The following is a 25,179-nucleotide window of genomic DNA, read 5'->3' on the forward strand; positions in this document are numbered from 1 at the left end:
AGTCGATTCTGAAACATTATAAATGAAACACTAGAACATTTCTGAAGATATTTAAAAGGTCCGGCCAGTTGAAACCCAGCAGTCATGATCCGTGTTTCTGTGCATTTATTTTAAGGTTTTTCTGTGTTTATTGATCCCAGCTGTGTCTCGTTCCTGTGAATCCCCTCCCAGTGTATTTAGTCCCACCTGTTGTCTGTGGTCCTTGTCAGATCCTCGTCGTTTGTTGTACGTCTTCCGCCAAGCTCTCCAGTCACCTAGTTGTCAGTTGCTACCGGTTATTAGCTGTGTGCTATTGTTCCTGCCATGCTGCCTGACTGGACTGTTTTGAGCAACATTCATCATTAAATTCATCATCATTATCTTTACCTGGGTCGTCAGCGTTCATCCCCACCACCACCTCAACCCCAACTTATGACACCAGCGTTCTGATGCTAAAATTAGCAACAACGCTAAGGTGAGCTAAAATGCCATTAACAGCTTATGTTGACTAACAGACTTATTCTATTTAGTATGCTAACATTAGTGCATCAGCTAAAAGTAGCCAAAGTACTAAGCTTAAGTAGCATGTGGGGTATCCCCAGCATGTTGACTCAATCCATTCAAAATTATAAACAATTAGCTAAAATATTCATTTTACGTACCCCCATGCTATTGTTAGCATGGGGGTTATCACAAGCATATTGACAAACATGAAATAACTCCATTCAGTGTCCAAACTTCAGTGTATGAGCTAATATTAGAAAAAAGACTTAGGTTAGCATAAAAACTGTAGCATGTGGGGCATCACCAGTATAAATCCAATCATAATGACAACCAATAAATCAAAAATCAGCAAAAATGCTTTTCTGGGTTTAGTTTTTTTTTTTTTTTTTTTTTTTGCCATTTTTGTTGGGATGTTCTACACAAATAAAACTTGATTAATGGATTGATTGACTGACTGATTAATGGATTGATGGATTGATTGACTGATGGATTGATTGGACGTCCAGCTTGCCTCGTCACAGCGTATCCGTTGAGCTGGAGGAACTTGAGCAGATCCTGGGCTTTCTCTCTGTCGCGGGCCTTCTCCTTGGCCGTCAGGGTGTCATACGGCACCAGCAGAGGGTGTGTGCCGCCACCTGGTGGACAACATTATTCTGTCAGGACTCTGACCAATACAAAGTTCCCACAAGTCTGAACTGAAAGTGATCTGCACCATCTTGGCAAGCACAATGCTATTAAAAACGGACAAATGGTTTCAAGACCAACAAAAATAAAATATGTGGGCGCTCTTGACCAATGTGCGAGAGAAAGATACTTGAACAAAATGGCTGCTGTTAGGATTGACTCGTATGAGATGGAGAAGGAAAATGGTCACACGATGTGGACAAGATGTCTCCGATCTCATGCTATGACATAGTTAGCTGCCCAGTGAACACAAAGAGTGAGTATAAAATGGAGGAGCTTCACCTGAAGTCGATGTAAAGGACGTACGAACTCTTTGTGTGAATAACAAGGTTCTGGTGACTGCCAGAGTAAGTACATGTAGTAACAAACATGTAGGCTACATGTATGTCTTAGCTAGCAAATAAAAGCTACATCAGCTAAGCTAATTTTGTTAGCTCGGAAGCCCATAACAACCACCTACCAAGATGGCTGTCAGGTACAAAGTTCACAGAAGTGTGACGTCATAAGAATTATATATTATGGGTTACCTTTTTCTGTTCTTTTTTAACTGAACTTTTTTTAACCAAATTCCACAGCACATCTACATGTTCAGGTTGTCATAGTCAAGCTAGCATAACTAACCTACTTCTCTATGCCTCACTCTTTTATTTTATTTTTATTAAATCTTTCTCCTGAGCTGTGAAATGTGGACATTGTTATCTTGTCGTAGCGTTTTTCTTTTTTATATTAGGCGTACATTTAGGATTTAGCGTGTTATGTTGACAAATTGACAGTTAAAACCAATGCTAATCATCGTTAGTGATTAGCATTTAGCTTTATGCCCTCCAGGATCTTGCACATGTAATACGTGAATTCTGCATAATAGATCCCCTTTAAAACAAGACGATAACTCCTGCCTTTAGCCTGTAGCTCCAGTTTCTTCTTCCTGCCCCAGGTGTTGTGGTAGTTCTCAGCCAGTTGCTCAGCCATAGACTGCATGAAGAGAAAAAGAGAAACAATTTGTCAAGATTTCAAAGCAGAATAGGATGATAATAACAGAAACTTGCATACCTGCAGTTCTCTGGACAAAGCCATCCCTGAGATGTCTATTGGCTGAGGGTTGTAGCCATGACTGGGATCATATGTGGCCTAAAGACAAATAAAAACAAATATCAATCTTCTTATATATGACTTCATTATGTAATTGAAAATATAAAATCATAACTTGATCTTAATATTTTGTCGTAGCGTTGACCTGAATTCAAAATGTAAATAGAAGCTATAAACATCAAATAAGAAAAAAAATAAAACAAGATGGCTGCCCTGCTGCCATCACTCTGAACTATTAAAACCCGAGGAGAGCATTAGTGGAAAATGAAACTGGTGGATTTATTGCGCAGTTTTAGATTTTACTGATGGAAATATGTTTTGATCACATTGATATGAGAATAAAGAAGTAATTTGTGTTACTTATTTGCGTTTTTTCAGTGTAAAAACTCCTATGAATACATGTTTTTCTGCTGTCTGTTGTACCTGAGCAGTCTGGGAGATCTTGCGTGTCGACACCTTCTTCTCCACCTCTCCCTCCCCATCCCTGGCTTTCTCCAGGGTCCACTCCCATGCCAGCATGGCCTTGATTGATTCTTTAATGGGCCAGCGGTAGATCTCCTTATCCTGAGGCCCGAAGAAAGATAAACTCAAACAAACAAAATAAAAAATCACTTAAAAACTAATTTTTCAGGAAGCAGAGGAATCATCACCTTTTCAGAGAAAGTTTTGTACGGCCGCAACATTGGGTGAGTCTTCGCGTTCTCGTCCAGAACCTCTCCGTAGGTCCAGTTGTTCTGAATCTGGGAAACCATTTGGAGGTAAACGTTAAGGACAAGACTATATTTCCATCAGATGCTACATTGTGTTTTTCACTGACCTTTTCAAAAGCCCACTTATCATGAGTGTGTTCTGCGTACTTGTTGATGAAAGCATCCAGCCTCTCTGGTATGATGGTGCTGGGAGAATTTACTGACTTTAATGTATATTCAGGTACTGAAATATCCAGATTAGCTTTTGAAAATGGTCGATTTATATTGTGAAATCACAAATCTAACCTCTACACTGCAAACACACAAAAACCTTACCAAATATTTTTGGTTTAGTTTCTAGTGCAAATAGTAAACTTGAAATAAAATAAACCAACTTAAAAGTAACTTTTCAGCACGATATGAAGGCTTGTTTTAAGTAAATAATTCCTTAATATTGACACAAAACTTCCACTGGTAGAATGTTCCACTGCACCGTTACCTAGCAACCCTGGCCAAGCCCAGTCCGTTACCTAGCAACCCCAGCAAAGCCCAGTACGTTACCTAACAACCCAGTTCTAGTTCCTCTGGCTGATTATCTCACTTAAAACATGGGAACAGGAAATTTTTGACCAATATTAAGGAATTATTTACTAAAAACAAGCCCCTATATCTTGCTGAAAAGTTACTTTTAAGTTAGTTATTTCAAGTTTACTAAGATATCTCTACTAGAAACTAGAACAAAAATACTTGGTAAAATGTGAAAAGTGTTTTTGTGGTGTAATAACCAAAAACAAATCTATATCCATTACAGCGCTTTAATTTAGACAGAAAAAACTGTAATAAGGAGAACTTACTTTGTGGTTTCAACTGGTTTGGGATCAAAGTTGCCCTCAGCGTCGACTGAGGCTTTTTTCTCAGTGTGAGACGAGTAGGTAGCATCCACATAGTCAGGAGGAATGGCTCCCGCGATGGCGCAGAGGCACGGCATGGCAATCTTAAAAAGCTCAGCATCAAATTTCTGAAGAGTGAATTAGAGAAGGGAACTACTTTTTATTTGTTTTGGTTTTGTCACACCTTGTTCTAATCTATTTCTTGGTGTATCTGCACAGGCGATGATGGGTGGTGAGAACGGGTAGCTAAAAAATTAGCTTTGCTAAGTCTAAAGCACTAATCCTAACTATTAGCTCCTCTAATGCTAAAGCAATACACCAATCAGGTATTTAGCAAAGGCTAATGCTAACACTCCAACGTCAACTATGTTAATAGTGCACTATTTGTTCTACATAATCTATAAAATTAGTTCCTCTAATGATAAAGCGCTACACCAATGTGATTATTAAAGGAGGCTAATGCTAACCTGATATCTTCAGCTACATTGAAATCCATCTTATGTTCTATATAATTTGTAAAATTAAATCCTCTAATGCTAAAGCACTAAACTAAGCTAGTATTTAGCTGAGGCTAATGCTAACACACTAACTTCAACTATGTTGATACCCAATATTTGTTCTACATAATTAGGTATTTAGCAGGGGATAATGCTAATGTGCTAACTTTAGCTATGCTGATATGTTTTACATAATTTTGATAAATTTTTGGTCCCCCGGACTGATACTGATCCATTTGATCCTTCGTAAACCTTTCTGTAAGTTATTTAGCTAAAGGATATAAACAAGTAAATGTACAGAAAATCCAACAAGTACACCTGAACTCTCTTTTAACCGCTGCTGCTCCTGTTTGTGTGAACTGAACAAGCTGAAACTAATCTCTCACCTTGTGTGCCAACGATTCAAAGATTCCCCAAAAGAGTTTCCGAGAAAGATGAAGCTCCTCCTCTGAGGTCACTCCAAAGTTTGCCCATCCGTTGGGTAAACAGTAGTACTTCCAGCAGCGTTCGTAGTGATTTGTGAGCAGCTGAAATAAAAAAAAAAGTGAAATGTGAATTTAATAGATATTTAGACAAACGGTCATAAAACCACAGGTTGTATGTAGGTATTTGCGTGGATCTGGTATTAAATGTAATGTAACTATTTTAGACAAAATTGTTGGACCCCATTTTCCAAAGGACTGATTGGACTGCACCAGTCCTTCCAGCATTCATACTGCTGGAAGTCATCATTCCAAAGTCATAAACTTAATAAAAACTATGTCTAATTATTTGATTAAGAACAAATTGTTACTCGTAGTTATTAATAAGCCAAACAATGATGCAATCCCCTGCTGAAATACAGAATAAAAGAGGTGATTAAACAGGAAGCCGACCTTTAGAGGCATCTTTGCATATTCATTCAGGATGGGTACATCAAATACCAGCCGCCTGAGCAGATGCTGCAGCATGGAGGGTCTGAGGTACCTGCAGAGATCACCCTAGCCCTTAACAAGTGACACTTTATGGACTAGAAAGAAACTTTTTACTGAGTTTGGATCACAAGATGAAATTCAACCATAATTTTTAATAAATTACGTTGAGTCTCTAGAATGTGTGATACTGACTTGCAGAGTGACATGAGGCACTCTTCGATCACATCCCTCTGGGCCTTGGTCAGGGCTCGGCCCCGGGACAGGCGGTAAATGGTGTGAAGCATGGAGTCGATCATGATGGCCCGATGGTCCGTCCCGGCGAACAGCGGGGCGCACTTGGTGAGCAGCGGCAGAACAGCCGAGCAGAGGTAGCGGTTCAGGGCCAGCGCCATTTCAGTCGTACTGAAGGCCACCTGAGTCAGACAGAACAGTCAATGAAGGAGACCTGTTAGGTAAAATTCACTTCTTGCTAGTTGTTATACTTCCATCTGGGTCTCTACTACTTCTAAAGCCAACCAAAGTGCTTAATAAACACTCTGCTGTTTTTTGCCAACAAGTTAATGTTTTATGGTGTCAAGAAAATAAAAACCTCCCAAATGTCAAGTCGTATTCCACAAGCACGGCGCTGTTACCTAGCAACACCAGCAGAGTTCTGCCCGTTACCTAGCAACACCAGCAGAGTTCTGCCTGTTACCTAGCAACACCATCAGAGTTCCAGTACATTTACTCAGCTGGTTTTACCGCTGTATGAACTGTACAATGAGTTGTTGTTGACTTAGTATCTAGAAACCACTTGCTGATATGATACAGATTGGCTGGAAAATCAATATTGATAATTACTGATTAGTTTTTTGTTGTAAATGTCTGAAATGATCCCTAACATATGGTGTCAGTTTTCACTCCATATCGTTGCTTTTTATTTTTAAGAGTTAAGAGGTGAAACATTAAACTGCTGCTGCGTCAGTTACTCAACAAGTTGTTACTAGGTAACCAAAGAGCGAGTGTGTTGCTCGGTAACCAAAGAGTGAGTGTGTTAGTTGATTCCACCAACCTAGCTTAGCTGAGAGACTGAGCAGCTGACGCCTTTCCTCTGCCTACATTTCCCAGAATGCCGGGCGGTTCAGTGAATATTTTATAAACTGAATAGTCAATCAGATATATTACTTATTGATATTGACGACATGTCAACATATATTGTTGTTGATTTATTGTTTTATCAAAGATTGATTTTGTGGAAAACATTTAATAAACATGTTTTGTTTAGCCCACATGAAGCATTGTAGGCCACCTTTAAGGTTTCACATTCAAACTCTGTGGAGTTGCTTCGTTCTACTCACTGTGTCCAGAGAGGCTGCAGCTCTCATGTCAGGCAGGAAGCCGACCTCCAGCACATGAAGCAGGAAGTCCTGGTTGTCGATGCCGTAGACTCTGTCGAGGAACAACACCATGGAGGCCTTGTGGTCTGGCACAAAACTGGCAGACATCTTTGGCTCTATGATCTGACTGTCTGTGAATTGGAAGGAAATTACCAATGAAAGAGGATATTAATCACCAATATTATGGATCCATTGAGAAATTGGACCAGCTGGTTGGAAAAAAACACCAGGAAAATCTTTTTCGTCTGGTGCAGTTCGGTTTCACATTGCTCTACTTTCCAAGTGATGTATACATTATACTGTACACCCAAACTACTTGGGCTCTTTTTGATTTATTTACATAATATCATCATCTGACAGTTTTGGTCGTGTCTGTTTCATCTGATCTCTACTGAAAGATATTACACAAACATAAACACCAGTTATTTATCGATTTTTCACCACTTTTCTGCACCAAATAGCTAAAAATGTATATTTATGTTTTTATGAGGCTCTTTAAATTAATAATAATTATTATTGTGACTGCATACAAAATAAACCAAGACGTATTTGCAAATTTATTTTGAGGCAGAGCAAATGAAAATATTTTCCACAAGGAGGCTGTAATGATAAAACCTGCCGGATTGTTCCTTTACTCTTGACTGTAGATGCTGAGAGAATTAAACTCAATGTTAGCTGCGTTCAGCATAAGTAAGATAAAAAATTAAACCAGACAGCAAATAGCAATTTAAAAAAAGGCCTTTTGAGGTTCTTCCTGCAGCTCAAAGATTCATTGACATACCTTTACCGTAGGCAGGTATCTGTACCGGCAAGCTTATTACCCCCACCAGGTCCTCAATGGGCACCAGAGATCGAAGGATGGCGCGGATTCGTAGAGCTTCACCTTTTCCTGCTTGGATTAGCTGCAAATAAACAAAAATAAAGACATTCAGACAGTTAACTCATTAGTCCATAACTTGCACTCATAAAATCAGGTTGAACTGGTTTCTTACGTGCATCTCCGGAGCGCAGCGCCCCAGCAGGTCAATGAGTGCAGAGTAGAAGGACATGATGGCGTTTCCCAGGTGAACGCGGTTCTCCTCGTGCTGCCCCTCCCCTCCAAACCTGCCAACCAATCAGAACACCGGACAGCATAAAAGGACTCAGGTGAGCCTGTTCAAGTCGTTGATCTCATGACGACGTATTAGGGCCATTGTAGATAGAGAAAAAGCAAAAATTTAGATTAATCTCCAAATTTAGTAATTTCGTAGTTTGAAAAGTAAAAAAAATGTTTGTCTTTTCAAACTCAAAAAATCTCCAAAAGTTGAAATGTTTTTACATTTGCTACTCAGAAGTTTCCAATTTTTTCTAGAAAATTTCTGAGTTTTATCTAGCACATTTTTTTACTTTTCAAGCTGAAAATTTTTTATTTTTTTCCCCAGAAAATGTTTGATATTCTCAGAATTTGAACTTTGTTCTGGCACATTTTTTACTTCTCAAACTAATACATTTCTGGGGCAGAAAGGTTTGTTATTGTTAAAAATTTTCTGAGATTAAAGCCAAGATTTTGAAACTGTTTCTATCAAATTTTAGATTTTTCAAACTCAGAAAGTTCAATTTTCTTTCTAGAAAATTTTGAGATGAGTTTCTTGGCAGAACTCTTCCTTTTTTCTGTCAATATTTTTGACTTTTCAAGGTTAGAAATTTACTTTCTCTGTACCAAATTGCTTAGATTAAGCTGAAGATTTCTGAGTTTTTTTCTAGCAAACATTTTACAAACTTTAATATTCTCAGATATGTTTTTCTTTTTTTTTTTTCAGAAAATCTCTGAGATTAATCTCAAAATTTTGGAGTTTTATTGTAGCAAATTTTAAACTTTTCAAGCTCAAATATTCTTTCTGAGCTTATCCTAACCCAGATATCTACTCCCATCTACCACGCCCCTAATTTCCCGTCGTACGATCTTCACGCCCTTACATGAATCGTCTGTCTTTTTTCACTGTTGGTCCGTCCCTCGCCGGGTCCTCGGATATCTTAATGGCCTCCTCCATGGCCGCCAGCAGACCGTTGCCACCCTCTCCTCTCAGCGCTGGGCCAAAACATTCGGGGCGACGGATCAGCAAACGCACGACGACGTTGGCGTTCTCTTCAACGCTCTCGCCTGTGAGGAAGAGGAAGACGGACGTCTAGGAAACTGCTGATTTGAATTTAAACTGACATGCTAACTCATGCTAATAGTGGTAGAAGACCGTTAACAAAAACAGCAAAGCGCAGGAAGTCCAGGTATCTCTCTCCTCCGCACGGGTTCCAGCCGATGTCGGGGTAACCCTTCGACAGGAGCATCGGACAACTCTGCAGGCCGCAGCCAGCCAGATACGTCACCACCTACGTCAGCGTTAAGCAGAGAAACGGATTATTCTAAGCTCTTTCTCACACAGATTTTACTTGTTTTGGTGTTAAACTGCTCCAACCATTTCCAGGTCCTGCTCCTGTAAAGCCAAAGCCAGCTCATTGTTGTCAATGCAGGAGGCAGCAGCCACATCCAGAGGCGTTGACCCACGCATGCCTGCATGGGGAAGAAAAAAAATTAACTATTCTCCACCTTACTGGCAGCAGTGCACAATGCAACAGCAACTTCCTGTACAATGACTTTCCCTCTTTAGAATAAGGATCATTTGCATCTGTTTGGTATTTCTTTCCTTTTGCTCATTTATTAGCTTCCGCTCACAGATTTACTCCTTTCTCAAAGGTCTGGATTTAACTTAATGTCGTCCAGGTTTGAAACTGAGCGCACTGACCCAAGCCAATGCCACTGTTCTGCAGCAGGTAGTTCAGGTGGTCGAACATGGAGCGCTGGTTCTGCCGGCTGATGCGACAGAAGTAACACAGGAAACGACAGCAGTTTGTCACCATTTGGGGGAACCGGATCTCCTGGAAACAAAAGAAATGTTTTACCATTTCCTGAAGGAAGTAGAAGAAGTGGTTCAAAGTAGAAGATGGGGAACAATTTTAAACTACCTTTGAGTCTCCACCGCCCCCCAACACGTTGACCATGACCTCCATGACGGTTTCATGCATCCCGAGAGCTCTCATCAGGTTGGGGTGCTGATAGAAAACCTTGTTGTTCATGATGTTCCTGCAACACAGCAGGAAATATGTAACCGATCTGAGTGGAGGAAGAGTCATAGAATGATTTGGTTCATACATGACTCACAGAAACAACCTTTAAAGGAGACCTATTATGCAAAATACTCCTTTTTATACTTCCATTTGGGTCTCTGCTGCTACTAAAAACAGCCGCAACACTTAAAACAAAACCCAAACACCCAGGCTGGCTTTTGGAAATAAGTTAATGTTTGTTGGTGGATGGAATATGAGCCATTTCAAAAACCTCCAGAATGTAAAGTAACAAATCAGCAAGCACTGCCCGTTACCTAGCAACCCCAACCATTCTCTATAGAATCATTTTTGGCTCCATCCTTGTTGGTTAAGTAGGAGGCTCTACTAATGCTTTTCAAAGATGTGCAGCTGGATACTTGAGCATCTGTTTTCACGTGCTTAACGATGAGTTGGGGGGCGGGGCCAGCAGCAGCTTACTTGGATTTAAAGAGACGGAGACCTAAAACAAGGAACTCAGAATGGGCAGAACTGAGCAGATTAAAATCTCATCATCTAAGAATGATTTGGTGGAAAAAATGTAATAAACATGTTTTGTATAGACCTATCCTAAGCTGTTCAAGGAAGCATAATAGGTCACCTTTAAACAACAAAACCGTATCAATGTAAAACCTTCTGACCCGATGCTCTGGATCATAAGCCTCTCTTCTTCTGGACCCATCTGGACGATGAGCAGCGATCGGATCTGCCCCAAACACTCCAGCAGGTCCATGGTGTCTTGCACGGACACGGCGTTGATGGCGTAGGCTTTGGGCAGAGCGCGGATCAGCTCGCCGAGCCCGTCGTACATCCTGTGGAGCAAACTGAACATCAGACGCACCAGTTCCGGGTTCTGGATGAAAGACTCCTGTGCCCAGTGGATCATCGTGTGGGAGATGAGCTCCTGAAGGGTACCTGAGTGAAACATTGGGGATTAATTCATTTTGGGAAAACATTTTATTAAGATCTGGTGATTTTACGGCTCGTCGTACTTGGTTTTGGTTCCTCCTCCACCTCTGGCACTTCCTCTTCTTCCTTTTTGCGGAAGTTCTTCACCTTATCCACCAAACTGAGAAGTCTGCCCCTCAGAGACGTGTCCACCTCTTCCTCCTCTGCCTCCTGCTCGATGTGAATTCCTTAACATAATCAATCAATCAGTCAAAATGGTGCTTTTCTTTCTCATTATTCTGTCTTCCAGGCATTTTTCTTCACTTAACTTCTCCATACTTCAGCTTATTTATATCTCAAAACATTCGCCTTGTCCTGGAGACTTCTCATTGATCTTTTGGTAATTTCAGCTTTTACAGTATTTGTAATATTTTAACTTTTACAGAAAAATTTCAGCTCCATTGAAATCAAAAGGGATTCCACAAAATTCAGCAAACTTTGCGCTCTTTGACAGCTTACCACTTCTGCCTACTTCAACCTAGAAACTCCATTAAACTTTTAAACAAGTCACAACATGTTCTGCTGTCTTCAAATCACTCAGCTTTTTGATATCTCTTACGGTTTTTCTGAAAACACGATTTAAATTTCATGCAGATTTTTGGCCGTTTTCAGTTGTTCAGAATTATCCAGATAGCGTCTTCTAGCATCAGAGGCTTTTCAAACTTTACTGTTTTTCACAAACAAAATCCACCTGATCCTACAAATGTCACTGTAGATAAATCATTTTTGCCTCGGGTGTCTGCTTTCAGGGAATATAAGCACCACTGCTGCAAGTTTTACTGTTTTCTTTAAAACACTCCCTGAACGGATTAGCATTCTTACTGCTGTTTTGCAACAAATAGCAACTTTTCTAGCTGAAAATTTAAATTCAAACTGACAAAAGCAATCAACATTTGAAGAAGTTCTCACCACAGTGAAGCAGGATGTCGTTGTGGAAATTGGCCAGCGTTTCCCTGACGTCCTCAGGAACGGGACAGTCTTCGTCCTCTGGACCGTGTTTAAAGTTGGTCAGTAAAATAACCTACAAGAGCCGCAAAGTGGGAGAAATTAGCATCATTTGTATTATGAGGTCAGCAGGTTTATGGGTGACCAAACTTTGTCATGTTGGCCAAAATCTCCAAACCAAAAGTTCACAAGACGAAAAAGATTCAGAATGATCAAAAATAGATTTTAGTCTCCTTACTTTTATGTTTTGCTAGGCAACAGAGAACTATCCATACAACAATCATGAAATTATTCCAGATCCTTTTGGATGTTAATTTAAAAGACAGTGACAGACGAGCAATAAACGATTCATAAACAACGTGAGCGTGTCACAATGATCCCTTTAATGAGCCTGAAGTTGGCATCTGATTTGTAGTTCTGGGGCTTCTTATTTCACAGATTTAGAAATCTGGACTAAAAATCTTCAAGTCATCATTAAATCTGGACTGGATGACCATAAAACTAACAAGAATCCAGTTTTCTTTTTTTGGAAAGATAAGTAAACTCATCCATCTTGGATTTAAATATTTTACAAATGCAGATCTAAATAAAGTTTCTATCTATCTATCTAGACTGTCACATTTTTACCTTTAAAACAAAAAAAGTAAAGCCTGGTGGCCCGCCAGGTTTATAAAACTCTGCACTTGATTTCAGCCTCCTCCTGCAGGCCTGGTTCTGGTTCTGCTGGTACCTGGTCTTGCGGCGGCGAGCGGAACTCGCGGGTCTTGCGGGCGGTCTCTGCGGCCGACATGGTGAAGGCTCTCATCAGCTGGTTGTAGCGCACGCGCTGGTTCTTCTGGACGTCTTGAACGAAGTTGTCTGAGTAGGCAACGATGGTTTCCACTCTGTGCCGGAGCTCGCAGTCGCAGAAGTACTGCAGCAGGGTGCACATCTGGAAAGAAAAGCCAAGAGTTTCAGGTGCTGGCCTCCTGTCTGATGTCAGTATTCGGCTGAAACGAACAGGTCAGAGACAATGAATCTCATAAATTAAAACAAACCCAGGGAGAGGGAAGGACTTTGGCAACCTTAACATGTAGATGTGGAATGCTGTGTGTTTTGGTCCAGTTAAAAGAAAAGGAGACCAACTCTGTTGGTCTCCTTTTCTTTCATTGGTAGAGCAGGAGTTTTAGCAGCGGCAGCTAATCCAGCACAACAATCACTTAATACTAAAAGAAAGAATAAACAACAAGACATAAAACTAACAGACTGAATGTTCTTTGTGTGGGAAAAGTAGTTAATAATGCCTACATCTCCAGGTTTGGTTTAGTTAATGCTGCGGTTCCACAGCAGCAGCATCGCCACAGTGGATGGCGAGTAAAAGAATCGATTTTTTGCAGCGTTTTACGCAACATTTCCGGATGTAAACAATAACATTCAGGCTGTCCAATCAGAGGCGAGACTCTAATCACCTGCAGCTTGACGGACTCCGGCAGCTTCATTTGAAGTAGTCCTTCCTCTGGAGCCTGCTCTTCCTCTTTGGCTTCTGCTTCCACTGCCTCTTCCTCCTTTTCTTCCTCTGCTTTCTCTCCATCCACCTTTCCCCCTTTGGCCTCCTCTTCCTCCTTAAGTCCGCCATCCTCGCCTTCCTCCTTCGACTCGGCCTGATCGCCCTCTTGCTCTCTTTTCTCCAGCTCTTTCAGCTCCTCTTCCTCATCGCCGACCCCCTCGTCTTCGAGCTCTTCATCAGCTGCTTCCTCCTCCTTCTGCTCCTCGCTCTCCCCCTCTTCGGCGTTCTCTCCTTCCTCTTCCTCCTCCTCTTTGCCGCTGAAGACGTTGGGATCGATCATCTTCAGGATGTGCTTGGTGTCCTCGTCGTTGAAGATGCCCATGATGAGCAGCGTGCTGATGAGCTTCAGGATCGGGACGAAGTGGAACTCAACGCTGCCCCCTACTGGGTCGCGCATTGCCTGGCTGCCGTCCAGCACAGCTTCTGTTACCATGCTAATGGCTCTGGTTTTCAACTCCTGCAGGGAAAAAAACAAAACCATCAAATAGGGATGGAAATACTTAATTTACTGATTTAAAGGGTTATTAAATCAAAATGAGTTCCTGTTGATTAACTAAGACCTTCTTTTAGTATTGTAGTTTGGCCGCCATCCAACAGAGGGCCCCACTGGTCTTAGCTAAGTGAAGCCGGTTGATACAGAAATAAAGATGGCAGGGTCATACCAGAACGGGAAAGAGAAACGGTTCAAACGGAGTCTGGTTTTGGATGAAAAATGCACTTTGTGCGCCATATTTCTGCTTGTATGTAGTGACATGTGAAATATAAGCTCCTTAAGTTTCACCTTCAGAGCGTTGCATTTTCATAAAAACTAGCATTTTTCAATAAGTTTGACTGAGTTGGGTATTTTTGTTGTCCATAACATTCAGTATTTAACACTGTTCGCAAAAATATAAAAAAAAATTTCAATTAGGCAATTACGAAAAAACGCAAGTGGGTGATTATCAATTAATCATTAGTCGGCCGATAAGATCAATTAACTCATTAATTTGATCATTTGCTTCCTGTTATTTATCTGCTAATGCATTCTGTTTGTTTTCTGTTTTACCTGTAAAGGAAAAACAGGACTCAGCGTGTAAATATCTGGGTCTGTGCCGACAAAGTTGACCGAAGAGAAGTGCAGCTTTGGGCGCAAGCAGGTGGTGAGCCCGACGCCAGGCAGAGAATGGGCCTTCTTCACGTCGGGGTAGAGCTTGATGCTGAGCGTCTCCTCCGTCATGGGGACGATGAACTCCCTGTTGGTGCCCAGACGCGCCCGCTTAGCCGACTCCAGGTGGATGCTGATCAGCAGGTCGTAGTAGCCGCTGCGCAGAGGCCCGGGCAGGTACGTGTTCTCCGTGGCGTAGAAGAGCTGAGACTCGTCGACGTGGCTGCACAACGCGTGAGCCACGCGGTTGTTGCCAAGGGCGCAAACGGCGCAGTACAGCATGAGCGTGTGGTAGTGGAACTTCATGAGATCCAGGCGCTCTGACAGCTCCAGGATGTCAATACATCTGTAAAAGAAACAAGACAAGAAAACAGCTTTAATCAAGAAGTTTGACTGTTTTTGGGAAGCATTTCTCTATAAAATCTAAGACCAAACTGAAGAATCAGGTTGTTTTCACACCAGTTGATTCAGTTTGATTGGTGAACAAAGTTGTTGCATTTTTTACATTTTCAAATGTAAAAAATGCACATTTTGTCCTAAAATGCACATTTTGCCCTAAAATGTGCATTTTATGGAATCATAGACTTAAAACAAGCTCGTATATTTGCTAAAAGTTACTTGTTGGTTAATTTTAGCTTATTTCAGGTGTACTAAGATATTTGTACAACAAAATATACCAAAAATAAGAAGTGTTTTCCAGCTGATGCTCTCATTCCAATGCAGCTCTAAACCATGACACCCAACTTAGTTCCAGTAATTTGACAATCTAAATTAACATGTTTTTAACGTCTTAAAGCCGTTTTTCTGACCTGTTTTCCTCTGGGATGTGCAGGGCCATCATGATGAGCGGTTCAACACACTCCACCGACCAACCCAGTCGCTCGTTCACTTTGCCCACCTCCGGTTTCAGGAAGTTATTGGGCATGCGGCTCCAGATGACGGGAGTTAGCATCTGGACGTCCAGCCTGGGAGGACACTGGGGGACGGGATTCTTCCGTTCGCTGCGGAACATCGCTGCTGATATCGGCATGATGTTCTGGAAGAAGAGAGACAGACTCTTTTAAAGGGGCAGTATTATGTTTTATGTTGCCATTTTATAGTACAATCAAGTAACTATGCTACCTTCAGTAGCTCTTTAAATGCTACATATATAAAATATGACTTAAGAGAATTTTTTTTCCTGATTTAACGCCTTGAAATTGGGCCTCTGTCGCTAAGAAGCTTCTGCTCTTTCTGAAACTCTGCCTTCAGGAAGTCATCACAACATGGCTCCTCTATTAACCCTTTAACAATGTTTGCTAATTGCTGCTGGCTAGTCTGAAGGAGCTGCTCTTTGAAACTTGGAAACTGGAGATTAGAGGCGGAGCTTCGTCCACGAAGGCGGAGCTTCGTCCACCCAGGCATTTTGAATAGCTGAGTGGTTGCCATAGAGAGTAAAGGATTTCTCAAACATGTATAAAAGAATCCCGTTTTTGATGAGAGAATGATATGACTTGATGCTCAAAAAAGTTGCTTTTACATAACACTGCCCCTTTAAGAAACAACTAAGTACATTTTTATTCAGACAGGTTTTGCTTAATGTTTGTTTGTTTTAATTGTTTTGTCTTTGTGATCTATATGTCTATGAAAAGTGCTATTTACTTATTTTAAAAGATTTAATTAAACTCCTTCCATAATTAGTCCTGCGTTTACTTTCCAGTTTAAAATAAAACCTCCTTTTAGTTACCATTTTAATCCAAAAGTTACTAGTTTATTTAGGTCTTGAACCTGAAAACTGTGATTTTTATACGATTGGATATTTAGATCTGTTATCAGAGGCTGCAGTGAGTTTTATTTCTCTAACCTTGAGTTTTCCCAGCTCCAGCTGAGCCATGTTCTGATTGGTGGGTTGGATGAAGACTGCAGGGAACAGTTTGGTGTTTGGCTCCACCTGCAGGAGAAAGATGGTAAAACCTCCTGGAAACTACCAGAGCAAACATTAGAATCCCATCCCTTTCTTACCTGGTAGAAGGTGTTGATCTCCTTTCCATTGGCCGTAAAGGTCATGAGTCCCGTTGCCAGGTCAACCAGGCAGCCAATCACCATGTCTTCCTGGCTGAAGCGAGTCTGCTGGTTGCTGACCAGGTCTCCGCCCCACACCATGTAACAGTTACTGTGCTTCATGCTGCAGGCATGAAAACACAAACACAGTTTCAGAGTTTCAGGAATGAAACATCTGATGGTGGGATATCAAACTCGCTTTCATTTCAGGCCATATCAAGATCATGAATGGTCTTAAAGGGCCGGCTGTGACAAAAGGTATTTATAAAACCCATTAACAAACTGTTAATTCCCGTTTGTACTTTTGATAAGTACTCCTTATCATTAAATAATATTAAACATATTTTGAAACTAATCAGTCCCTCCAGGATTTTGTGATTTTTTTTGTAATCAAAATCACTTATTTGTGGAGATGATTTAGAAATATTCACAAAATATTTTCGAAATATATGATTTAACGTACAAAGTCTGAATGTACATATGTTAATTAAAATTTTAATAATTTTCAATTATATGAGAGATTTTAGATCTTATTTTCTTTCACTAATAAGGGGAAAAAAGGCACAAGATTAATCTAAGATCGCAGTTAGCAGCAGTGGGGACACTTATGCTAATCTGCTAACGGTGAAGCCAATGTTTGGTTTAGCGCAGTAGCTAATTTTTACTAAATTAATAAACTAAATACTAATTTATTTGGATGTTTTGTAAATATTCAGTTGAGTAAAGTTCAACATCTGTGTTGGAGTTTTTGTTAACTGATAGATGTTTATATTCATGCTTTTATTTTGAAGTGGTTGAAGATCGTTAACACAGCCGTTCCATTTCCTCTCATCACATTCTCTCTATTTTTTAAAACAAGAAACATACAGAAACTAAGTAAAACATGGACAGCAGAAAAAAGACATAAATATTAATACATCTATTGCTGTTATAGACATGTATTGCGCTAAATGTAGTACATGACATAACAAACTCCTCATAGTCCCTTTTAAATACGATGATGATGTACTGATGACTTGATCCAAGAAAAAAGTGGGCCAAAATTCCCCAAAACAGAAAAATTACTGCTAAATGTGGAACATTTTTAGGTTTTAACATAATTCAGTTTCATCTTTACCGAAGTTGGACTTAAATAACTAAAAACTGTATAACATTCTGTATTAGGAACTGAAAGAGGGTGTGCTTTCTTTTGACATAAATGCATTTACCTGTCGTGAATGTTGCCTTTATCGTCTCCCACGGTCACTGTGACGTTGCGCACCTTGGAGAGGTCGAAGGTGGGGTCATACTGGTGGTAGTCAGGGGTGACCCAGCCAACCCACACACAGGACGGCTCCTGACCGGCGTAGATCCTCACCGAGTAATAATACTGACAGGAGAAGAAGAAAATGTGTGAATTATCTGCCTCCTCCTCTGGAGACGAGCAGCAGAGACTGAAGTTTCCTCACAGTGGTGGTACTGAGGATGATTTCTGGGTCGTCTCGGTCGTCTGGGACCACATCTTCCACCAATCGGGGGACGGTTGGAGGCGCAGGAGGAGGAGCGAGAGGCGTCATGGCAGCTTTCTTGGCTTTGGAGAAGAATCTGTTAGTCACAGTGGAAAAGAAGGAATGTAATGAAAAATGAAGCATAAACCCTACAGGTACATTTTTTACTTAAAATTATTATGCTCCTATCAGAATGACTTTTTTCAGGGCGTCTTGTCACTTTAAATCTAAATGAGCTGCTGCTGCTGGCCTGCTGGCCACGCCCCCAACTCAACGAGAAAACGGCTGCAAACAGATGCACAATTATACAACTGCACATCTTTGAAAAGCAGAAGTAGAGCCTCCTTCACAACCAAAAAAATGCAGCAAATGGTTTCAGCAGCCATTGTACAGCGCATACAGCTGACCAAACGTGCTGGAGCTGAGCTTGGGTTGCTAGGTAACGAACGGGCTGCCCCTGCTGATTTGTATGACAGAGTATCAAGGCAATACTAAGAGTAAAAAATTAAATTTCAAGAATAAATAAATTCTGAAAGTAAAGTTGTAATATCATGAGAAGAAAGTATTATGAGAGTGAAGATGTAGCATTACAAGAATATTCACAATATTACGATCTTATGACTTTATTCTCATATTATTATCATATTATTTCAACTTAATGTTTGTTTGACTTTGTTCTCATAATTTTAGAACTTTATTCTTGTAACTTTATTTTTTTTAATTTTCTTAGTGTGGAAATAGTGTTTTCTTATAACTCAGTGGTAGATTTATTACGACTGAGGCTTATAGATGGTTCGTTTTCCAAACACCAAAAATATTTACTTATTGCCAGAAATGACTGGGTGTTTTTTCAGTAGAAACCCAAATGAAAGTATAAAAACACACAAAATGTAAATTTTCTATAATAGGTCCCCTTTAATCTGAAAGTCTCTTATGATGAAATAACTTTAAATTTTACCCTTTTTTCTTCCCCTTTTCCGACATGGTGTCCTTCTCGTTTTCTACAGAAATCTCCTTCGGCACAGACGGCTCCTTCTTCTCGTCCTCCTGTTCCTTTCGACTGGCAGACTTCTTTAAAACTTCGAACTCGGAGTCGGGCTCCACCACCACCACCTCCTCCTCGGGAATCGTGAGGGCCCGGGTGAGCGGCGTGGTGCCGGCTGGGACCTTGAACGTCTCGTGGAATTGGACGGGCATGCTCAGTCTGAGGAACATCATGTCCGTGTTGGCGTTCTGCGAACCGAACGTCTTGTGGGTCAGCTTCAGACAGGGGGCGCTGTCCACAGTGCCGTCCACACGGGAAACCTGAGGGAACATGTTTTTAGTGCCAATATTATCAGAGCTGATCGACATTAGCACTTCAAATTAATCAATACCAATAATTACACTGAAAAAACTGGTCTACTTTCTGGTGCAAAAATCTTATCACACTTGAAATAAGACTAAACTAAATTACAAGTAACTTTTCAGCAAGATATTGTTTTAACTCAATAATTCCTTAATATTTACTAAAAACTAGTTCCACTGGTTGATTATTTCAGGTATAATAAAACAATTTTCCCATGTTATAAATGAAATAACCTGCCAGTGGAACTAGAACTGGGTTGCTAGGTAACGGGCTGGGCTTGCCTGGCGTTGCTAGGTAACGGACTGGGCTTGCCTGGCGTTGCTAGGTAACGGCTCAGTGGAATATTCTACCAGTGGAATTCAAACTTTTTATTAATATTAACTAGTTATTTATCTAAAACAAGCTCCAGCATCTTGCTGAAAAGTTACTTGTAGTTACTTTTGTCTTATTTCAAGCATACAAAAAATTAAACCAAAGATACTTGGTAAGATTTAATGTTTTTGCCGTGTATTCCTTAGTTTTTTGTTTTAAATATCTTAAATGCAGACAAGCTGGTGGCGTGATCTTTCCTGTTTTATCCACAGCTTTCACTTCATGAAGTTAATTTTTATTTTTAAATAGTTATGAGGCAATATAGGTAAATATTAAACTGCTAATGTGTAAATTACTCAACAGACTGTTGCTAGGTAACCACAACTTACTCCACAATTGTTGCTAGGTAACCAAAGTGTGAGTGAGTTAGACTTTACAGTAGGGCTGTTGTAAACGAATATTTTAGTAATCGAGTAATCTATCGATTATTCTTACGATTAATCGAGTAATCGGATAAAAAAAAAATTATAAAATGAAATATTGGTAAATCTGGCATAATACCGGTGTTACTATCAGATATCAATATCAGTCCAATTTTTCATATTTGAGCATCCCTAACAGTTGCTTTTTTGTAGTTTAGAAAACTAACCTGTAACAATAATAGCTCACTTTCTAAGTTAACCAGAAGAAAAGTTATAGAAAAATCTGAAATTATATTGAATTTAATAACAAAGAGGCAGGCTCACAAATATGCTTATAAAAAATGTCTACAATCCAGCTTTTAGTTTATGTATTCATCTTCAGTGAGTTTAATAGATTAATTAAACTCACCTTGCCACCTAACCTGTCACGCTTTGGGTTTGAAAATACGGGAAATGCCGCCTGGAGTGGGAGGAGAGGGCGAATGAACGAACGTAAGATGGGGTGGAGGGGAGGAAATGGACCAGCGGACTGACGAACCGTTAGACCGGGGGACGAACACGGGGGGAAGCAATACGGGATATTTACGACACCTTCACTGGTCACACTCAGAAACTCATCTACCAGCCATGTACGATGCGCTCCGCCACCCGTTTCTTCAGACCGGGATATGAAATTTATTGTGCGGTTCGTTGGTAAAGCTACATTTACACGGTAAGCATCAGCTACTCAGCCGCCCGCCCTGATCAGGCTATCCGCTCACCTCAGCGCTCTTCCCGCCGTTCGCTTTCAACCAGCAGCCCCGGAGGAGAAATGCTGCCGTACTCCAGGCATTCCCCCAGTCATTTTAAGGATGCTTATTGGTACCCCAAAAACGATAAAAAGTCGGGCATTATCATCAATCAATAAAATCCCCACGGGCCAATCTTGAAGATTGGACTTTATGCCGCTGAGACTTAGCTTTTGTCAACAACTCAGAGGCGGAAGTGAGAGCTCCGCGCAACGCAAATGAAGTCCCGGCCGGAACACGGTGCGCTAACTAATAAAACATAAATTAACGAAGCTTCGAGGCAGGTACATTTTCCTCGAGGAATTTTAGTAATCGAGGTACTCGAATCATTCGAGGAATCGTTTCAGCCCTACTTTACAGTCTGTTCCGGAAGCACGATCCGTACCATCAGTTAGTTGGAAAGAAATACTTCCAGGGAAGGTATTTTTTATTTCCTTTGTCTTTCCGTGTGTCAGTGTAATTGTAAAAATAGTATTTGATTTAAAGAAAATTAGAAATAAAGATAAAAACAGTTTAACTGCGTTTTGCAAGGCTGCTTCTGAAAAGAGAAAAATCTAGTAATGTATGTGCCGATGTTAAATAATCAAACAGTAAATGAGTGTTTCCCATAGTTTTGTACAGTCCAATAACACATTTAGTTAATTTAATGAAGGAAGTGATTTTTTATAAAAATAAAGGTATTTTCTGGTCTTGATGAGTATGAGGTATTTTTTAAGCGGATCGCGCAGTGACAGTGCCACCAATGTAGCTTAGCTAGTCGAGAGACTTTGAGTGAATGAAGTCTTTCCTCTGCCTACACCCCCCAGAATGCTGTGCGGTTCTGGATCGGTGTTCTGTGAATATTTTATAAACTGACATATATTGTTATTGAACCTAAATATTGTTTAAATTTAAAGTTAAAGCTGCGCCACCTCGATGTGGTTGTGGTCCGTGGGGACGGGGACGAACTGCGGCAAACTCTTGCTGAACCACATGGTGATGTCTCGCTTCATGTTGATGGCAAACGGTTCGAATCCCTCCTGAAGGCCACAAATGGCAAAATATCTCAGGCTGCTGACGTTCTGACCCAGATTGATCCTGCCGACCTGAGACAGGCCGAGGGCGCACACCGGGATGAAACCTGCCGGGAAAAAACACAAAAATAAAGATCAGGACTCTACAAACAAAACATATAAAATACAGAACCACGGGTTTAGAGGATGTTGGTGCAGCTGATTTAGTTTATTGAAGCTGCTTTGGCTTTTTGATTACTGATAAAAATACAACTTTCTTCATTGTTTAGGTTCCAACATTTTGGGGGTTTTCTAAAAACTTCAGCTAAAATATCTAAACTGTTTCAGATTCAACTTTTAACAGTTTCAGAAGTAAAGAAGAAAGGACACAAACTATGAAGGGACAGAAGGAAAGAAACTAAAAAGGAAAGGACACAAAAAAAGAAAGAAATGACAGAAGATATGACAGACGCAAGAAAGGGCATAAAGAAGGAAAGAACAGAGAAAAGGAAAGAAGGAAAAAAGGAAAGAAAAGACAGAAAGAAGGTAAAGACAGAGTAGGAGGGAAGAAATAGGTAAATAGGGAAAGAAATTAGAAAATATTGAATGAAATAAGGGAACAAGAAAGGAAACAATAAAGGGCAAAAGGAAAGAAGGAAGGATGAACCTGAGCAGATTTATTTGCAGAATCAGATCTGTGTTGATATTTGTTTTAGAAATGCAATTTTCATGCTGATTCTATAATTTAGGATCTACATTTCAAAGTGTGAATTTTAAAATGTAAACAGCTGAGCAACGTTCTGTATGATTGATGATTTTTTTACTTTGCCAGAATCTGAATCTTAATTTATTTTTTCCTGATTTATAAAATCACCTTCCCCAATTTCTATGTCTTTGAAAGCCATCTCTGAGCCGGAGTCACTGATCAGCATCTCCCCGTTGAGCGTGAACATGATGTTCATCTCGCTCAGGTCGATCATGCAGCCGACGACGTCACCGGACTGCCACTGCCGACCGAACGGCTCGTTACCGATGTGCCAGCGCTGGGCCTGGAAAACATCAAAACCTTACAGTAACAAACACCAGAAGATTCGGCAGCCATGTCCGGCTTTGTTATTACAGTGTGGGATTTGTTTTTCTAATTACTTTAATTGAACTGTAGAAATCATAAATGCAAAAAAAATAAAGACCCAGAAAAACATACGAAAATCACTGTATATGTATAAAAAGTTCAATTCAAATCATGCAGAAAAAGATTTAATAACATATTAATGTGCACCTCCCATTTAAAAGTAACACTGAATTTTTTGGAAGAGAAATTGTTTATAAAAAAAAGATAAAGAATATTCATTTTATTCCAACTGCATCAATGTGGTTTATTTTAGTGGATTGTACATTACTTAAAGGCAACCTATTATGCAAAACTGACATTTTGCACATTTTAGTACCTCCACTTGAGTCTCAACTGCTTCTAAAATCAGGCCAAGCATATAAAAAACACATACAGTTGTTTTTTTTGGTAATAAGTTAAGGACTTCTGGAGTCTGGATCATTTAAAAAACCTTCGGAGTGTAACATAACAAATCAGCAGGCCCTGCCCGTTACTTAGCAACCCCAACGGAACTTTGTCCGTCACCTAGCAACCAGAGCTGAGCTCCAGCAGTAGCTTATTTGGATTTAAAGTGACAAGAAACCCTAAAACTGACCAGACTAAGAATTATTTTTTGTTTTGTTTAGCCCATAGAGGTACAATAGTTCTCCTTTAAAATTTGATACTAAAACAATTGAATGAAACAGACCCTTACATCTTCCGTTTATATGATTTTTATACTCTGATACTGATAATTAAACTAGATTAAGCTGAAAACACAGACTGACCTTGTTGCCATTGAAGACGTAAGCCAGCTCATCGGCTCCAAGCTCAGTATCGGAGCGGACACAGGGACGGGCCCAGCCCACTCTCATCTCTCCGGTTGTTACGGCTTCGAACTCAAAGTACCACTTCCCTTGGGTGACGGCGTAGGACTTCTCCGCCCTGAAGATGCGGACCTTGTCCCCGCGCGTGTTCTCAAGGCCGTGGCCAGCTGCAGCGTCAAAACAAACAGGTGAGACATCGAAGGAAAATGAGAGATCCTATTGACCCTTTACAACTACGTCGCTTAATCATTCAAGGTGCCATGTGGGACGTTTTTAAGTGAGGGATGGGAGTATTGAACTGAGTGACTGAAATTGTTTTCCAAAGTTGTCTTTGCCAGTTTATTTGTGGCTTCTACTTGTTCGAGTCGAGCTAATTTGTCTGTGAACGTAACTCACCTGGTTGGGGCTCATAGACAGCGCGATTTACAGAAGCCTGAAACAGCTAGCTTACAAACCGACCCGTACCTCCTCCCTCCTGACGTGTTGATCAAATTAATGACTTTGCCTGAATTCACACCACATGATTTATGTCACTATGTCATAAATGACGTTTCCCCTTTATACCGGAGGAACCTTAAAAACATACAGAGGACAAGATGCTAACTAGATTTTCCATACATGTGGCATTGTCTCCATGGTTACCAATGGTTAGACACGGTGTACCTTTTCCATAATGCAATATTTTATATCTTTCAAATCATATTTACTTATTAAGCATATGAAAGTTAGTCTTCTTACCTTGTAAAAAGTATTTGCAGCTAATCTGCGGTTACACTGAGGAATGCCAGTCATTATGATTGATGGCTGATATCCGTCTCCGCTACATCTTTCCTCATTAAGTTATAAAATAAAATGACAATGTGGTTCCTACCCTTGTCTGTTTGTGCAGCCGACCGCAGCACCCTATGTCCATTTTTAAAGTGAAACCAACTAAATAGAAGCGGTATTAGGTTACAAATGTGTTTTTATACTAGTTTTATTTAAAAGAAAGCACTGGTCGTTTGGACGTCTGTCATGGCGTAGTGGGTGGAGTTTTGAAGAGCGTGGCATCATGTGCAAAGGGTCAATAACAAGATGAACTGACTTACTGCTCTCCTGATCTGGAGGCTCAATGTTGTAGCCGTAGCCAATGAGGGTGCGGACAGCGTTGTTGACGCTGTCCCGGTTGGTTTTCTTCGTTCTCTCGTCCAGCAGGTTGTACGGTACCAAACGAGGGTTTCGCTTATTCACGATGTCCTACAGGTTGTAGTGCAGGAATTTCATTATGAAACTCTTGGTCTTGGAGTGTCTGTTTGAACATTAGAGCTAAAAGATTGGAAACAGTTTCACCTGCACGATGCTGTAGGTCCATCCTTGGCGTACCCGGTCCCTCGCCCAAACATTATGGCCATTTTCTGCCAACTTCTCCACAAGCTGGTTCTGGTTCGGTGTCAGTTTGACGTGGTTGAGGTCGAGAGGTGCGGGTTTGTAGCCGTTGGTCATCACGTAGCTAACGGACAGAGAAACTCGTGTTCAGGCCAACAGAACAGATTA

At 40.5% G+C, this 25,179-nt stretch overlaps 1 protein-coding gene across 1 annotated transcript in view; it reads right to left on the reverse strand.

Moving 5' to 3' along the window:
- Nucleotides 1-25,179, reverse strand: part of ryr1b (ryanodine receptor 1b (skeletal)) — a 108,112-nt gene that overhangs the window by 49,335 nt on the left and 33,598 nt on the right. The window contains exons 24-58 of the mRNA XM_088011632.1: nucleotides 24,976-25,135; nucleotides 24,735-24,882; nucleotides 23,608-23,813; nucleotides 22,604-22,778; nucleotides 21,649-21,857; nucleotides 18,826-19,172; nucleotides 17,829-17,964; nucleotides 17,589-17,749; nucleotides 16,342-16,504; nucleotides 16,184-16,270; nucleotides 15,150-15,376; nucleotides 14,242-14,686; nucleotides 13,099-13,653; nucleotides 12,381-12,581; nucleotides 11,615-11,726; nucleotides 10,750-10,893; nucleotides 10,399-10,672; nucleotides 9,620-9,737; nucleotides 9,400-9,532; nucleotides 9,073-9,167; nucleotides 8,851-8,986; nucleotides 8,579-8,762; nucleotides 7,615-7,726; nucleotides 7,404-7,524; nucleotides 6,584-6,753; nucleotides 5,439-5,659; nucleotides 5,208-5,298; nucleotides 4,719-4,859; nucleotides 3,800-3,963; nucleotides 3,074-3,152; nucleotides 2,907-2,996; nucleotides 2,680-2,820; nucleotides 2,218-2,295; nucleotides 2,064-2,139; nucleotides 995-1,118 (exon numbers count right to left, since the gene is read on the reverse strand). Coding sequence (XP_087867758.1) covers nucleotides 995-1,118; nucleotides 2,064-2,139; nucleotides 2,218-2,295; nucleotides 2,680-2,820; nucleotides 2,907-2,996; nucleotides 3,074-3,152; nucleotides 3,800-3,963; nucleotides 4,719-4,859; nucleotides 5,208-5,298; nucleotides 5,439-5,659; nucleotides 6,584-6,753; nucleotides 7,404-7,524; nucleotides 7,615-7,726; nucleotides 8,579-8,762; nucleotides 8,851-8,986; nucleotides 9,073-9,167; nucleotides 9,400-9,532; nucleotides 9,620-9,737; nucleotides 10,399-10,672; nucleotides 10,750-10,893; nucleotides 11,615-11,726; nucleotides 12,381-12,581; nucleotides 13,099-13,653; nucleotides 14,242-14,686; nucleotides 15,150-15,376; nucleotides 16,184-16,270; nucleotides 16,342-16,504; nucleotides 17,589-17,749; nucleotides 17,829-17,964; nucleotides 18,826-19,172; nucleotides 21,649-21,857; nucleotides 22,604-22,778; nucleotides 23,608-23,813; nucleotides 24,735-24,882; nucleotides 24,976-25,135 — 6,024 coding nt within the window. The remainder of the gene's footprint in view (nucleotides 1-994; nucleotides 1,119-2,063; nucleotides 2,140-2,217; nucleotides 2,296-2,679; nucleotides 2,821-2,906; nucleotides 2,997-3,073; nucleotides 3,153-3,799; nucleotides 3,964-4,718; nucleotides 4,860-5,207; nucleotides 5,299-5,438; nucleotides 5,660-6,583; nucleotides 6,754-7,403; nucleotides 7,525-7,614; nucleotides 7,727-8,578; nucleotides 8,763-8,850; nucleotides 8,987-9,072; nucleotides 9,168-9,399; nucleotides 9,533-9,619; nucleotides 9,738-10,398; nucleotides 10,673-10,749; nucleotides 10,894-11,614; nucleotides 11,727-12,380; nucleotides 12,582-13,098; nucleotides 13,654-14,241; nucleotides 14,687-15,149; nucleotides 15,377-16,183; nucleotides 16,271-16,341; nucleotides 16,505-17,588; nucleotides 17,750-17,828; nucleotides 17,965-18,825; nucleotides 19,173-21,648; nucleotides 21,858-22,603; nucleotides 22,779-23,607; nucleotides 23,814-24,734; nucleotides 24,883-24,975; nucleotides 25,136-25,179) is intronic.

This window comes from Poecilia mexicana, unplaced genomic scaffold (assembly GCF_051168715.1).
Source record: "Poecilia mexicana isolate PSO_F unplaced genomic scaffold, ASM5116871v1 scaffold_13, whole genome shotgun sequence".
In the NCBI taxonomy this organism is placed as follows: Eukaryota; Metazoa; Chordata; class Actinopteri; order Cyprinodontiformes; family Poeciliidae; genus Poecilia; species Poecilia mexicana.